This window comes from Toxorhynchites rutilus, chromosome 1 (genome assembly GCF_029784135.1).
Source record: "Toxorhynchites rutilus septentrionalis strain SRP chromosome 1, ASM2978413v1, whole genome shotgun sequence".
Classification (NCBI taxonomy): domain Eukaryota; kingdom Metazoa; phylum Arthropoda; class Insecta; order Diptera; family Culicidae; genus Toxorhynchites; species Toxorhynchites rutilus.
In genome coordinates this window covers 150,942,913-150,959,022 of record NC_073744.1, presented here as the reverse complement: position 1 = coordinate 150,959,022, position 16,110 = coordinate 150,942,913, and the positions used below count along the sequence as shown (strand labels likewise).

General features: G+C 40.6%; 1 protein-coding gene across 1 annotated transcript; it reads right to left on the bottom strand.

The window, feature by feature from the left end:
* Positions 1-7,271: 7,271 nt before the first annotated feature.
* LOC129761514 (uncharacterized) lies at positions 7,272-12,935 on the bottom strand. The gene is made up of 3 exons (XM_055759239.1): positions 12,743-12,935; positions 7,719-8,243; positions 7,272-7,657 (listed from the first exon to the last, which is right to left on the bottom strand). The coding sequence occupies exons 1-3, from the start codon at positions 12,933-12,935 to the stop codon at positions 7,272-7,274; spliced, it is 1,104 nt and encodes a 367-aa protein (XP_055615214.1).
* Between the last annotated feature and the right edge of the window lie 3,175 nt (positions 12,936-16,110).

Genomic DNA, 16,110 nt, shown 5'->3' with positions numbered 1-16,110 from the left:
GTTCTTCTCAACAAAAAATGAATCCTTGGCAAAGTTGGCAAAATTGAAAACGATTGTCAGATTCTATACAACACAGATAGCCACCAAGTATTTAACCATTGCAGTAAATCGTAAATTTGCATTTCAGCTGCTTATTGCATTAAATTAGCATTTTGCATGTCTATTCTCAACAGAAAATATTCTTTCTAATTTAAAAATCATAATCTTCGTTTTGGCCAACAAGAAAATTCTCCGAAAAGGCGAGGTTTGGAACAGATCAATCCATTTTTTTTAAGATTCTTCATTGTAATATTTGGACTGTCTTAAAAAGCAATTTTTGTCACCGAGTCTTCAATTGTACAATCCACTTAAAATGACGACAGTCACATAAATTAAATCCCATTCATCTCAGCTCCGAAGTGTAATTGATTTCAGCACAAAGTGGCTGATGAGACAATCTCCTGAATTTCAAGAACAAAAACAATCTATAAACAATGGCCCTGAAGCATTGTCATAATATGCGGGTATTTGTGTTGCTATTGACAGCTTTTAGGATCACATTTGCTTGATTGATGCCATTTTTCTGCGCAAACAATCATGCGATCGACAGACAACTCATAAATTCTAACCTCAAAATCTTTGTCTTTTTTGCACTGTTTGTTTTTTATCCTGGCGGAAGGAACCGGCAGATGATCGCTTTTATTATCATCCTTAAAAGAGATCGCTTCTCGCCCAAATACCCAACCAAAACAAACACGGCAAAAATCCAATTTATGGAAATGAAATGTGTTCGTTTATGCTCTACTACATATTAAAAACAATTACGGATCAATAATCCGCATAAATAATACATAACCTACATTTTCCTTTCGGGGCCCATTCTTTTTGTTCTGCCACTTTTGCTTAGACCTTCCCTTTGAGCCGCCCGTCTTTTCCGAAGCCCTTCCTTCCTTCCTGCGACCACAAAACCAACCAACGAAGAAAATCGGTATATCTGGACGAGGGCTACGCCTAGAGAAACAAAGAAGCAAATCATCAAAACACCTGGCCCCAGCTGGACACAACGCTGGCATTCAGAAAAAAAACCTCAAAAATATATGGGTATGTATAAATTGGCCCAATCGTTCGATGATGGGTCGGTCGGCTGTTCGTTACCGATTGGGATCCGATCTGCTGGCTCATTACCCGCATCTCGAGATGAGACGAGGTGTTTTGGGACACGCGTCCGCAGATCGATCGAGGTCAAGGCTGGACGCCACATTTGTGGTTTGGACAGATCACCTGTGGTGACACTTTTTTCCACCTTTCCCCGCATTGGTAATCCGTAAGGTGCGTTTATGCGTATTTATGTGAAAATGGTAAAACAATTCGTGTCTGCCGCTTGCTGGTCGCCAGATTAATTTGCGATTCCTGCTCGAGGTCTGCTCGCCTGCGGTTGTCTATCAAATCGATCATTGTGTTTTCGTTCTCTTGTAAGTATATAATCCCTTTAGCTGCTCAACATGGAGCATAGCAAGTGGCAGAAAGCTATATGCTGAAGCGGACTTCCCCACTGTAAAAAGCATTATGTGGCCTAATGCGATCGCTTTTACCCCACCATTTAGGTAATACTACTGGCCACGAGCCAAACAGGCAGGTGTGGTTTAAATATTTCGGAACCCTTTCTTTGTGTTTTTGTGTTTTCTCTTCGTCGGAAGTGAATGAGGACGTAGGGGAGAACTGTACAAAATGCACCAGCGGGGTAAGATGGTCCATGCCAATAATTTCCTAAAATACTCGCACCTGTGGCTTTAAATGATGAATTTCTTTATTTTTATTTCATAAAACCAGTTTTTCTACAGTTCTTTTTTGAAAAAATGCATCATAATAACTAAAATACATAAAAAATGAAGAATTACCTGTGGCACTGTCTAGCATGTAATTATTCATTATTTTTATATAAGCTTATATAGTAAACTGACTTGCAAATTATGATGAAAGATTGGTTTCTCTATTTCTCACACTTATGGACTTTCTAGTAACTATGAGTAGGGGAGAACTGTACAGAACGCACCAGTTAAGCATAAAAACAATTTGTAGCGCTATTCACCTTTGTTTAAAGAAGCTAAACGTTTACCATGCTTGTGGGATCTATTTGATGTACGTTTATGACGAAGTTTGTCCTTAAATACTCGATTTAAATGATATTTTTGAAAAAAAATAAAACTCCTCCAAAACATACCGTGGGGTAAAACGCCCAAGTTCGTTGCCAAAATGCACCATAACGAAGGTGTAAAACGAATCAAAACAAAAGGGTACAATGCATCCAATACTCTGGACAGCACACATCAAATAAAATTTTTTCAAGGTTTGCTCGTTTGTTCGAGTGAACCATTCTAGATCAAATTTTATTTTTTCAAGAATGACAAAACAATCAACGAACTTCAACCAAAATTCCCTGAATATCATTGTTTTTTGGAGCCCAACGATGATAGTAGGATCAAATTTTAATCCCTAGCTAATTTTCTCGGGTGCCAGTAGAACAAGAACCAGAATACAATTTCATCTCCTCTCATTTTCAAGGTCATAAATCTGGTGATCTATATTGGACTGTTATTTCCAGCGGAATTGAAAGGACAAGTTTAAACTAATCACGACAAACAAATAATCTTTATTCGAACGATGTTCACACTTTGAATAATTAAACACGAATGAAAAATGGTGTTGTCCACCGTTTTGCTTCCTCTTCACACAGGGCTGCCACCCGTTCAACCAACAATACCAACATGACAGCACGAAGAGCCAAGGTGTATCGAGAAATAGGTGGCACAGTAGTTGCAATCACAACACTCCTCCTCAACGTTTAGTGCCACCATTTGATGACAGGCCCAACATACTTGAGAACCTACGTTGCTTCGTTGTTCCCAAAGGCTTGGTAAGCACGTCCGCTACCATGTGCTCAGTTGGACAGTACTCCAACTTGAGGAGACCCTGCTCACACAGCTGCTTAACGAAACGCTCTCTTGTCTCAATGTGTTTAGACCGACGGTTGATCTTTTCGGAGTTCACGAAACTTATACAGCTCTGGTTGTCTTCCATGACCGTTATGGGATCATCAACGGGTGCCCCCATCTCCTTCATTAACCCTTGCAGCCAGATCAACTCTTGCATAGCCTCGCTGAGAGCTACATACTCTGACTCCATGGAAGACAAAGTAACACACGTCTGTTTACGACTGGCCCATGAAACAACCGCACCAGCATAGAAGAACGCATATCCGGTTGTTGATTTCCTCGTCATCGCGTCGCTTGCCCAATCAGCGTCAACAAAGCCCATCAGTCCACCTCCAGTTCCATTGTAAACTAATTTCCAATGCTTTGTTGCTTTCAAATAGCGAACCACTCGCTTTGCCGCAACCCAACAAGCCTCTGTCGGAGCACTCACTTTACGGCCAAGTATCGCTGTACTAACAGCTATGTCCGGTCTCGCACACACCGCGGCATACAGAAGACCACCAACGAGACTTCTGTATTTGGTTTCGTCATTGAAAACAGCGCTTCTATCTTCCACTTTCAAAAAACCTTCGTCCATTGGCGTCTTAGCAACTTTTGCGTCCTTCAAACCAAACTTGTCTATCAGTTTATCAATATAGCCTTCGAGGCTCACACTGTAGTCACCGTTCTGTCGTTCAATTTCTAGACCAAGAAAATAACTCAAATGTCCCAGATCAGTGACCTCAAAATGCTTCTTCAACGATTGGTACACTGCGTTGATTTTGTTCTCATCTTCACAAGCAACAGCTATATCGTCCACGTACACCAACAGGAAAACTCTCTTACCATCTTCCAACTTCTGGTACAGACACGGATCAGCACTACTCTGCTGGAAACCCATATTCACCAAAACACTTTGCAGTTTTTGATTCCAGCAACGCGCGGACTGTTTGAGCCCGTAGATGCTCTTTTTCAAGCGACAAACCAAGTGCTCCTTGCCTTTTACCTCGTATCCAGGTGGTTGCCGCATAAACAAATCTTGCTCGAGCTCTCCATATAAGTAGGCCGTTTTTATGTCGAAGTGCTTGAGTGTCATTTTATTCTTGGCAGCCACAGAAAGCAACACGCGAAGAGTTGTGTGGCTTGTAACGGGAGCGAAAACTTGGTCATAATCTTCACCAAATCTCTGCGAATAACCTTGAGCCACCAGACGCGCCTTATGTTTGATCACCAGACCAGCTGAGTTCCGCTTCAATTTGAAGACCCAGCGGCAACCAACTACTTTCCGTCCGGCAGGTAATTCCACCAACTCCCAGGTTCCATTTTCCGCGTGAGATCTCAACTCACTCGACATTGCTGCTCTCCATTTAGCATTTTCTTCACAGCTTAACGCTTCCTTCAGATTCCCGGGTTCAACTTCCCTTTGCATAGTACCCGTTGCGTATGCCTCCTCAATCAATCGGACAGGCGCAATTCCCTTGCTCGGACGTGACGATCTACGAGCTGTTTCATTCATGGGAAAACCTCGAAACGACGGCTCATCATCGGTCGCACTATCGTAATTCGACTCATCAAGATCGGGTTCACTTCCATTAGAATTATTAGTACCGGCATCGCTTACATCTGCGTTTGCTTCATCTGGATATGGAGTAGGCTCAAGTGACACCACTACTACTCCTCCTGTCTTCGAAAGCTCCTTCTCGGAAATATCATCATCACGTTGTTCCAAAAACTTTGCGTCTCTGCTTATAGTTATTCCTTTCGTTTCCAGGTTCACGAAGCGATAGGCCTTCTGCCCCTCGGCGTAACCAACGAACACTAGTTTATCGGCCTTTTTATCAAGCTTCCGACGCTTCTCTTTTGGAACATGCACATAGGCTTCCGATCCAAACACACGAAGATATCCGTACGAAGGTTTCTTCCTATACCACAGCTCGTACGGTGTAGATTCCACTGAAGATGTAGGCAAGCGATTCTGCAGATAGTTCGCAGTCGAAATCGCCTCCCCCCAGAACAGCTTATCCATTTGCGAATCTGCCAACAAACACCGCATCATCTCAACAAGGTACCGATTTTTGCGCTCAGCTACCCCATTTTGCTGTGGGGAATACGGTGCAGTTCGTTGGTGCACGATTCCACGATCCGTCAAATATTGTAGGAGAGACTGACTGCCAAACTCTCCACCGCCATCCGATCGTATTACTTTCGGATAACGTCCAAACTGGGTATGCATCAGTGCACAATATTCTCGAATCTTATCTTCAGCCTCCGACTTCTTTTGAAGCAGGTAGATGACTGTATAGCGACTGTAATCATCCACCATAGTCATGAAGAATCGACTACCACGCACTGTGGACACCTCCATCGGACCTCCCAAATCGGTGTGCACCAAATCCCCAACGGCGGTAGCCCTCGACGATGACACTTTCGGAAACGATTCACGGCTCAACTTGCCTTCACAACAGGGACCGCAAACAGATTTCACGTCGCATCGATCCACTTTCAAACCGTGTCCCAAATCGTTCCGAACAATCTTTAACAATGCCTCCGTATCACGGTGCCCAAGACGACGATGCCACAGATGTATACACGAAGCTCTGTGATTAAAATCTGCTAACTTGGCTTGCTCTTGAAACTGCGTCAGATGATATAGGCCGCCCTTACGTTGGCCTACCAGAAGCACATTTTCGCCTTTCAGGACTCTGCACTCGTTCTTCTCAAACAAAACCTGAAACCCCAAATCGGTAATTCTACTTACAGAAAGCAGGTTTGTTGCTAGCGATGGTACGTGGTACACGTTGTCCAGCGAAACGTTCATCCGGCCACCCTTTCCGTTCACGGACACAAGTTTGCTGCTACCTACGCCAAGTGACTTAATGCACTGACCGTCAGCCAGCGAGATTCCTGTCTGTTTCGATTTGTCCAGGTTCTTCAGGAGAGACGCGTCGTTTGTCATGTGGGAAGTAGCACCTGAGTCGAAATACCACAACCCAGCGTCTTCAGCTTTCCCAACAAACAAACACAGATCCACTGTTTCTTCAGCCTCTACGGCCACGTTCGCCTTTTCACCAGGCCTTTCTTTCCTGTCCGCTATCAATTTTCTGCAGTCCCGCCGAAAATGGCCTTCTTTCCCACAGTAATGACAAACTTTTTCTTTCTTGCCATTTTTCTTGTCACTTTTAAATCGATTGTCACTAGCACCACTGGACACCAATGCTTTCTCCGATTTCACACTATCTTGTGCTCGACGTCGACCTTCATCCAAAAGTTTCCCTTTAACGAAGTCAACCGTAAGGTCCACATCAGGCCTACTCTCCAGTGCCACTATCAAACCGTCATACGATTTAGGCAAGCTGGATAGCATCAAGGCCACAAACGATGGATCCTTCATCTCTTCACCAAGTGCAATCAAACGAAGCCGCAATGACGTGAGCTGTTTCAGGTGTTCTCCAATGTCACCAGCCTCCGGCAACCGGGTAGCAAACATCTGGCGCATGATGTGGATTTTGCTCGAAAGAGATGACCGCTCATGGTAACCTTTGAGGGCATCCCACATCTCCTTCGACGTATGTGTCTGCATCACGTGAATTAACTGGCTATCGTCCAGTGCCAGACCAATCAGCGCCCTCGCCTTCTCGTCGTTCGCAAACCACGTAGCATCAGCGTTCTCGGGTTTTGGATCGGACACAACTTTGAGCACTTTCTCACGTGATAACAGAAGCTGCATCTTAAACTTCCAAATGGTGTAGTTCTGGTCACTCAGCTTCTCAATTGAAACGTGTGTTTCCGCCATCTTGCTTTCGACCCGCACGGACACGTTCACTCTTGACACGCAATCTCACGATAAACACTTTTTCGCGACGAAGAACTGCAAAACTTGAACCTTTCCACAATCAACTGGGCCCATAACCTATTGGACTGTTATTTCCAGCGGAATTGAAAGGACAAGTTTAAACTAATCACGACAAACAAATAATCTTTATTCGAACGATGTTCACACTTTGAATAATTAAACACGAATGAAAAATGGTGTTGTCCACCGTTTTGCTTCCTCTTCACACAGGGCTGCCACCCGTTCAACCAACAATACCAACATGACAGCACGAAGAGCCAAGGTGTATCGAGAAATAGGTGGCACAGTAGTTGCAATCACAACAATCTACAAAGCGCCAAAAACTCTTACTTTCAAAGCAAAATAAGTATCGAGAGTTACGCCATATCAAATAGTTTATTTAATGTAATAATCAGTTTTTATCTTTTGGTGACGTCAAATTCAAATTCTTCTTTCTAATTCATGTATGCATGTATTTCAGGGTAAAATTAAACACAGGTGCTGCAAGTTACGATGTTTGATCCAGTGCAAGTCTCATGGAACCAAATATCACAACGAAGACACTTCTCCCATCCATTTCCATTTCCGGTTGATCTGAACAAATCTCCACAAGAGAAGCACAAAATATCACTCACAACATCAGCTGTTGGTTTCTTACGACTTCTCTTTTTAATGTTCTTGATGGTCTGTGTAGCGCTTGCTGTTTTCAAATGCTTCCGATATTTAATCGACGTTAGCTCTTCTGCACAGACCTTCCGTTTTGGAGCTCGTTTACCAGGATTCTTCGATTTGTTCAATCTGACCTTCGGTACTGCTGAAGCTGGATCTTTGGCAATGCTAACTACTTCGTTTGACTGGGAATTGTTGGTCGTTTCTACAAAGACAGCATATTAAAGTCAAATTCAGTAGATAAATATTTTTAAGAGATGCTATACCTGGTTTGGTTGGCAGCGTTGGTTGATCACCTACGATCATCTCAATGACTTCTCCATTTTCACCAACTTGAAAATAAAGATTGGGGTCCAGTTCAAACACTCCTTCGAGAGATAAATGACCTGTTGTATCGCATCCAACAACCTCTGGGATAATGGATATTTCTCCTTCCGCGGGATTCATTGACTGGATAAGAGAGCAGTCGATGGTGGCTAATTCAGACTGCAGAGGTTCACTGTAATTAACAGTAGCTGCATTAACCTGAAGTGGTTGATCATAGTTTACGACAACCACTGTGACCTGCAGTGGCTCATCGTAGGTGGTAGTGACTGTTTCAGCTTGCAGTGACTCGTAGGCTGACCTAGCAACTCCACTTGGTTCCGTTCTCGTTTGATCGTCTTCGCAGGATATATTCAGCTGAGGGCTTTCAGTATCAGTACATTCATAGGATATCAAATTGGTCGAATCAGTCTCGTCCTGTGATCTAATTCCATCTTGCACACCATTAGCAGCGACAAAATCATCTTCTGAGAATTTTTTATCATCATATGGACAAATGCCGGTAGCACGAAATCCGCTTACAGCATTTTAATTGTAGCGGCTCCAACAAAAGCTTCCTTCACCAAACCTGACACATTCTTGTCTTGTTGTCTATTGCCCGAGAATAATATTTCTTCAAGGGACCCATCACAGCTCCATCTAATGGTTGTAGCTTATGAGGCTGATTCTGATGCGCGAATGAGAAGTGACAGCTCGCAAAAACTGTCTCACTCAATTTCCGAAGGCGACTGTGGTGAGATTTTTAGCTTGAATGAACTCTCATGAACACTCACTCAATTCTCGTGGGCGATTGCAATGGAAAAACATGCCATTTTGTGACTTTTGAAGTCGTATCCTCATTTGTTATCGACTAGTACCAGTAATGGTAGCCAAAAATAGGATTAAGCGTTTCCAATGGACTTGAACGATCTCTAATCATTCGCCGTTCCAAACGGGCAATCACTACTTCAGATTCAAAGATGTAGTCATCTACATTGTGAGAATTTTCGGACAAAAATAGGCAATTTCGAATGCAATCCATTTAAACTGTGCATTTTGAAATAATTTATATTTATTATTAACATGTAGTCAGTTTAAGTATTTGGTATGCTATTACTAATGACAAGAATATACATCTTCTGCAGCCGTTATAACGCGGTACAACATTAAATTGAAAGTTTACAATAGTTGACCCTAACTGATACGAGAAACTCAATTCAGCATACCGTTTCCTTTCTCCAAAAACACAAATCAGACTTTCAAAAATTACGAAAAGCTACATAAGTAGTTAAAAACCGTATATGTTTAATCAACTTCTTCCATGTGTGAGGCATCCTCGGTGTCATCCATTAGTGGAGGAGCATCTCCATCAGTAGTTGCGGATGGAGTATCATCTGTGCTTATCCATTTCAAGACCCAGCTTGACCATAAGGTAGATGCGAGATGCGTGCTCACTGGGCTCATCCAGTGAGAATCCAAACGATAACAGCGCAGTTTCGGACAGTGGAATTACAAGATCCTTGACAGCTTTGTCATTTTTATCGGCTCATTGTCTGTGAACAAAATTTAGCTTTTAAATTTATTTGAATGAGATAATAAATATATCTTACCTTGATGACTTTTATGTGAGGCGACAATAAAATTAATGTTCACTGTAATGTTATAAAGAATATTCAATCTTCCGATAAACTTTTAGCAATAATTACGCTAAAATCAGCACCGGACACTAAGTCAAAAAACAAATGAGGAATCAAAACACGGATACGAAATCAAAACAATTGAAATAACATACACTCATATTAATGCAAAGGGACTATGCAAAAACAGATTTGAAAATATATTTTTATTTGTTTTCTTATCCCAGTGATATTATTTTTCATCAATTATAATAAGAGGAAAACATTTATAAAGATGAACGAAATTATTTCCTGTACATATTTGTAACAAGGAATGAAAATTTTTAAAATAAAAGAAATATATATTCATGAAACACATTGAATACATAGAGCCTTTGCAAAAAACACAAGCTTTGACATATATTTCAATGAACACTGCACCATTTGTAATTCATTGAGTATTTTACTCCAAAATGAACCTCTCACGTCAGGGCAATCGCCTTCGGCGATACGGTGACCTAAGTCATGTGACTTTGAGGAGTTCATTGCAGTCACATTCCATTCGCGCAGGAGAATCAGCCCCTATGTGAAGAGTGTGGTGGTATTGAGATGACTTTAACGTGAGACTCACTTTCTCGTTCAAGGAAACTTATGTTTTTAGTATGACTAGTGTGTCCGTCTAGGATCAATAATACAGGGCATTTAGCTGTTGGTTTTACAAATTTCAGAAAGTGTTCTAACCATAAACAGCAGGTGCAAGAGTTGCTCCATCCGCTGGGATGACACATAAACAAGAAGTTTTCGGGAGCTCCAATTTTCAGGTATTCATTCATTCTGGCTCGGGGAAACACAAAAGCTGGAGGTACAAAGGTGCCGGATGCGGACATAGCCATAATTACCGTAGTGTTTGTACCCTTTTCACCAGATGAAACGCCTGCTACTTGACGCTGTCCTTTTTTAGTGAATACTCTCCATGATTTGTTCTGAACTTAGAAATACAAGTTACAAGTTGATTTTTTTTTGCAATTTCCTTGTAAAAAATAATCATACTGTACTGAAACCGGTTTCGTCGACATTCCATATCTGCTCCGGGGAGTAATTACACTCAGTATACATTTTCCGTAGAAGTTGGAAGAAAGAGTCGACCGCTTCCGTATTGAAGCCTTTTATACGAGCTAGCGATGTGTTTTCCGCCTTTCGTAGTCTGAGTTCCGGATGCCTTCCAAGAAATGATCGCAGCCAATCTAGTCCAGCTGATTTTTCCTCCCGATTGAAAGGAGTTTTTCAGCCTTTTGGTACGCTACTTTTCGGATGTCTCGAAGTGTGAGCCCAAATCCATAGTTAGACATTTGTACGATATGATTCACAAGATCCTCTTCCTGTTTTTCGGTGACAATTGTCTTGAACCGGTCCATCCGACAAAGTTCCAGTCTTCCAGTTTCGGTTTGTTTGTCCAAATATCGGAGTAATGTTCTTTTAGGTACGGCATGCAGCTTGGCTGCAGCAGATATCGACACGCCTAATTTGACTGCATTAATAGCCGCTCTCAAGCCTGATTTCGTCCACGACTGCCGCGTAGTCTTCCGCATGTAATTTCTTCCCATTTTCTAATTTCAATTGATTTCGTAAACGAAAATAAATGAATCACTGGCAATAACAACTTGACGGCACCTCAACACGAAACCACAGTGGGATAGAATAATAATACATGGCTATTATTTTATTCAGATCTAACAAAACAAGATGAACAAAATCGTAATTGTATTTTTGCAGAAGCATTTATACTCTTAACTTTAGAATTTAGAAAGGGAAACAATAATGTTTCTTCTTTTATTCGGTTACGAAATTCCTTGAAATGATTGATAAAAAATTTGTCCTACTTAAACATTACTGAAACCCACTACACAAGCAATGAAAACAAACCAACAGCTGGAAGCAATGACTATATATGAGGTGGAGTAGTAGATAGAGTATATTTGTGTTGGTGAACAAAATATGGTGTCGTCATTATTTGCATACAATATAGATTGTATATGCATTTTCAATGAAATGTTGCTCAATTGTAAACTGTTTTCACAAATCACATACAACCACATTATGAGCTTTGAAAATATCGTCATGCTATTGCAAAAATCATTAAAATTTGTTGGTTTTATATGAAGGTGAGAGAGTGAAAAAGACACAAAAAATATCACCTTTATTCTTTTTCTCCGACATGATTCTTCAAATATCCACTGCACACTGCCACATTATACTCATATTTAGCCGGAACTCCAAAAAATATTTGTTTTTATTTGATTAAAAAACTTACTGAAAATATAAAAAAATTGTCGTCACGATGTGTCACACGTCACACTACGCTCGCAAACTCTACCATCTGCTCCACCTATAAATCTTGCTCATGGAACTAGAAGCTTCCTTGTTTTTGATATCTCGATGGGTTTCGTGTCTTGACTAAATTGTGAAAAAGGCAAAAGCAGAAACAATTAATGCTTCATGTCGAATTTTATTATATTTTATATCAGTTTATGTTTTTATTTGACTTGTATTTTATGTTGACTTGAAAAATACGCGCAATAAAGGTTTAATATATCAAATGAGCTGATTTACAAATACGCCGTTTTAAGATAGCTTTCCAGTAATCTTTTACTATGCTTCATAGTGCATTCTACCCCAATTTCAATGCTGATCACTTTTAGGTAAAATGTATAGAAAATTAGTGAAATAAATTTAAGTACCTATTTATCATGGGTTGTTTGTATTGGAAGCTCTTTTTCTCTTGAGTTGGTTCAATTGAAGCTATTCGGATGACAAATAACAAATCGAAACAACGTTCTGATCCACTGAAGTAATCAAACTTGCTATAAATTTATCAAAAAGATCATCCGAAGAAGGGATAGATAATTTTTCAATCTATTTTATTTATTTATTTATTTATGTTAACACCGTCTTCTATTAGTACAGACTGAATTATTTACTTATAGACTAGATGTAATTGTTAATTCTATTTTCAAAGGCATTTTTCGTCAAGTTGAAGTTTGTCCTATGGAGTGGAACCGATAGTAGAGATGAATTCCTCAAGCGTCGATTAGGAATATTTAGAAAAACCTGAGCTAGAAGCTCAGGGCAGTCGATATTTCCTTGCAGTACATAAAAAATGAACAATCTTTGTATTGTTGTACGCCTGGCAGATAGTGTATCCAGTCCTATGAGCTTGCATCGGTCGACATAAGGGGGGAGATTCAGTGGGTCGTTCCATGGTAGCTGTCTCAGTGCAAAACGGATAAACCTTTTCTGCACTCATTCAATCCTCAGGATGTGAACTACGTAGAAGGGAGACCAGACAGGAGCAGCGTACTCAAGAATACTACGGATCAACGAACAGTACATGATTTTCAGAACATGGATATCGCTGAACTCGTACGCGTGGCGGCGTATGAAACCCAGTACTGAAAAAGCTTTGGCAGTCATCATGCCGACGTGGTCATTGAATCTCAGTTTTGAGTCTATCGTGACTCCAAGATCGTAGATGGCCGTTGTGCGATCCAACATCGACAATTCCATTTTATATTGGAAGACTATGGGGCTATTAGAGCGACCGAATGATATAGTCTTACATTTTCCTTCATTGACTCGCATTCCATTATCACAGCACCACTCTAGCATTGAATTAATGTCTTCTCGAAGAACTACGCAGTCCAACGAAGATGAAATCATCCGGTATATTTTAAGATCATCGGCAAAAGAGAGCTTGAGCGATGAAAGCAGTGAATACAAATCGTTCATGAATATGTTGAACAGCAGTGGACCCAGAACGCTTCCTTGCGGCACTCCGGACGTGATATAAAAGCTGCGGGATTTAGCTGCATTGACGACGACATGTGCTGTGCGACCACAAAGGTATGATGAAATCCACTCCGTTATCCAGTCAGGGAAGCCCATACATTTCATTTTCTCCGTTACTAGGAAGTGTGGGACTGTGTCAAAAGCTTTCGCGAAGTCGACATACACCGCATTAGCTTGCCGTCTCTCTTCTATCTCACGTGATACTGACGTAGGTGACGTAGCACATTAAATTCGACGTGGTTGAACGGTGCCTCATAAACCCATGTTGCCCATTGAAAATTATTGGAGATGCCACATTGTATAAAACATTGTGCATTGGCCGTTCAAATACCTTGCTTAGGCAGCACAGCATAGATATACCACGATAATTTGTCACCTGATTGCAGTTTCCCGATTTGTGTATAGGAACAACGAAAGCAGTTTTCCAAGCCATTGGAAATGTTTTCTCCTGAAGCGATTTGTTGAAGAGGCGAGCAATAGGGTTCGCTGTGGAGCATTTTTGTAGTAACAGGGATGGTATGCCATCTGTACCACATCCTTTTTTGATGTCAAGATCGTCCATGGCGTTTGCAACATCATCAACGGGTAGATAGACATCTTCGAAGATAACATTGCGTGGAATGCGAGTTGAATTTTTCCGACTCTTCACTATGGGTTTTGCTTAACACTGGCCTGGATCTTGGACAGATAGTTATCGTAGGTTGGATTTTAGTACTGACTTGTAATGAGTTTCAATATCACGGAGATTTACGCGGTTGCTCTCGGTTTTTGATCGGAAGAAACGACGACGGGCCTTTCTTAAGACGTTACGTAGATGCCGAAATTCTGAGGTCTACCAGGGTTTGTTGGAGTTGTGAATTGCTCGTCTTTTGCGTTGACATTGTCTTCAAGCACTGAAAAAGGCTTGTCAGAAAAATTTAGAAACTAATCTGTCCAGAGATCCGGTTTGCAATAAGATGTCCCAGTCAATGTCATCCAATACCACTTAGAGCCGCCCCAAATCGCAAGAGTGAAAGTCAAAACGAAGTTCGTTATCTACCGTTCTTTGTTCCACAAGAACATCCCTTCTCTCATCGAAAAGCACGACAACAGGTGCATGATGATTGTCGACGGGCAGTATTTGGTGCAGTCGGCTCTATAATATCGAGCTGCCCTGGGTGACTTACGAATATGAGGCCAAGAAGTCTACCGTTCACATTCGAATAGCGATGCAACTGCTGTAATCCGATGGTAAACATAGTTTCAATAAGAACCTGCTCGTGCTCAGTAGAAACATTCGAGGGAATAAGTCCGTTTATATATTCATCCAATTGTCACCGTGAATGTGGGAGGTTGAAGTCACTTAAGAGACAATGATGTCCACTGCAGAAGCACGGTCAGCAATTTGTTGAACTGCTTGCTCAAAATTTTCACAATTTGACAATAAAACTACTCCACTATTGAGGTGAGATTTGACTGCAATGAATACACCTCCGCCACAAGAGTGTTGACTGGATTGGGCGCTACGATCACGATAAATTTTATATTCGGGTGATATTTCGGCATTATCGATATCTGCACGCAGCCATGTTTCTGTGAAGACAAGCACTTCATAATCACAACTAGAAAGCAGCAATCGCAGCTGCTACATTTCATTCTCTGACCATCTTTTTGTAGATGTTATAGTTTTTAAATTAAGATTTTTGGAAAAAAAAGTTGAAAAAACTCAAAATTTAAAAACACCTATTTAGAAACATGTCAAACGTGAGTTTACACACAAAAATGTAACGACCAAAACTTTTTTTTTCATGAGTCAAAAATGGAATATATGTCTTCGAAAAAAGTTAATATTTTAACATGATCTAGAATTTTTGATTGTGGATTACACTATATTGCTATCTTGAATTTAAACAAAATTAGGATAAGTTGTATTTTTTTCAAACAAAACATGAAAAAGTTGTTTTTCGGAAAACTTTATCCCTGTAAAAGTGCCCATCTTCCGATGTATGGACGACTTATTGGAAATTGTAAGGGCAATTCATATATTTTTATATATATATTTAGATGAGGTAGAATTCGTAAACACATTCGAATATGGACACGAAGAACTCAACAGTATTTGTTTTTTTTTCATATCGATGTTCAAAAAAGTGCACAAAATACATTAAAGCCATTCCCACGCTTTTTGACGTAGAACTACGTCTTTCATTAAGGGTGCCAAATGAAAAATCAAGTCACGTTTTTATGAAATAAAGTTAACGTTAATAACTATTTTTGCCGCGAACGAATTTTGACGATTTACATACCAAATGAATCGGAAATTCCCTAAGATTTGTTTTATATGCTATACATTATAATCCCATGGTGTATAAATGGTTGAAATTCATGAAAACTGTAAATGTTTCCATTTTCCCATACATTTGTTCTGTCCATTTGTGTTCTTACCCGAACAGAGCTGTCAATAACAAGCAACGAAGGGGAAATCGTAAGACTTAAATTCTCCGTGAACAAAGGAAAAGAAGAAGAAGGAAAGGGAATTTTTGCATAGAGTATAAACAGTGGATCTCGCTGAGGCAAACTTTCATTCTTCGTGAGGACAACGACTGAACAACATCGTGAGAGACGAATGAACTAAAGAAGTTTAAAGTCTCACGTGTCCTAGTTTCGGATTGATCTGTGGACGCGACCAAATTACTGACTCGCTGATGTCTCTGGCATTGCAATAATTGCATCAAGTTGACGCCATTATATTAAGGTTCTAAGCTACACAATTGTGTGGGGAATCATCAAACTAGGCTATCGTTAGCTCACCAAGAAAGTAAATGTTCTTGAATTTTGTCTGTGATTTAGTTTCGCATGACGGTAGCAAAACTCTCTCCACAAAAGATGAAAGCTAAGCTGATCCAGACCAAAA

What these genes read in the sequence shown, in the direction of transcription:
- LOC129761514 (XM_055759239.1), bottom strand. Translation starts at nt 12,935, where the DNA reads ATGGAATTGTCGATGTTGGATCGCACAACGGCCATCTACGATCTTGGA. An exon ending in CATGTACTGTTCGTTGATCC is followed by an intron (nt 8,244 to 12,742) that starts GTAGTATTCTTG and finishes AAAAATTCTCAG; the next exon opens with AAGATGATTTTGTCGCTGCT. An exon ending in AACGCTGCCAACCAAACCAG is followed by an intron (nt 7,658 to 7,718) that starts GTATAGCATCTC and finishes CTGTCTTTGTAG; the next exon opens with AAACGACCAACAATTCCCAG.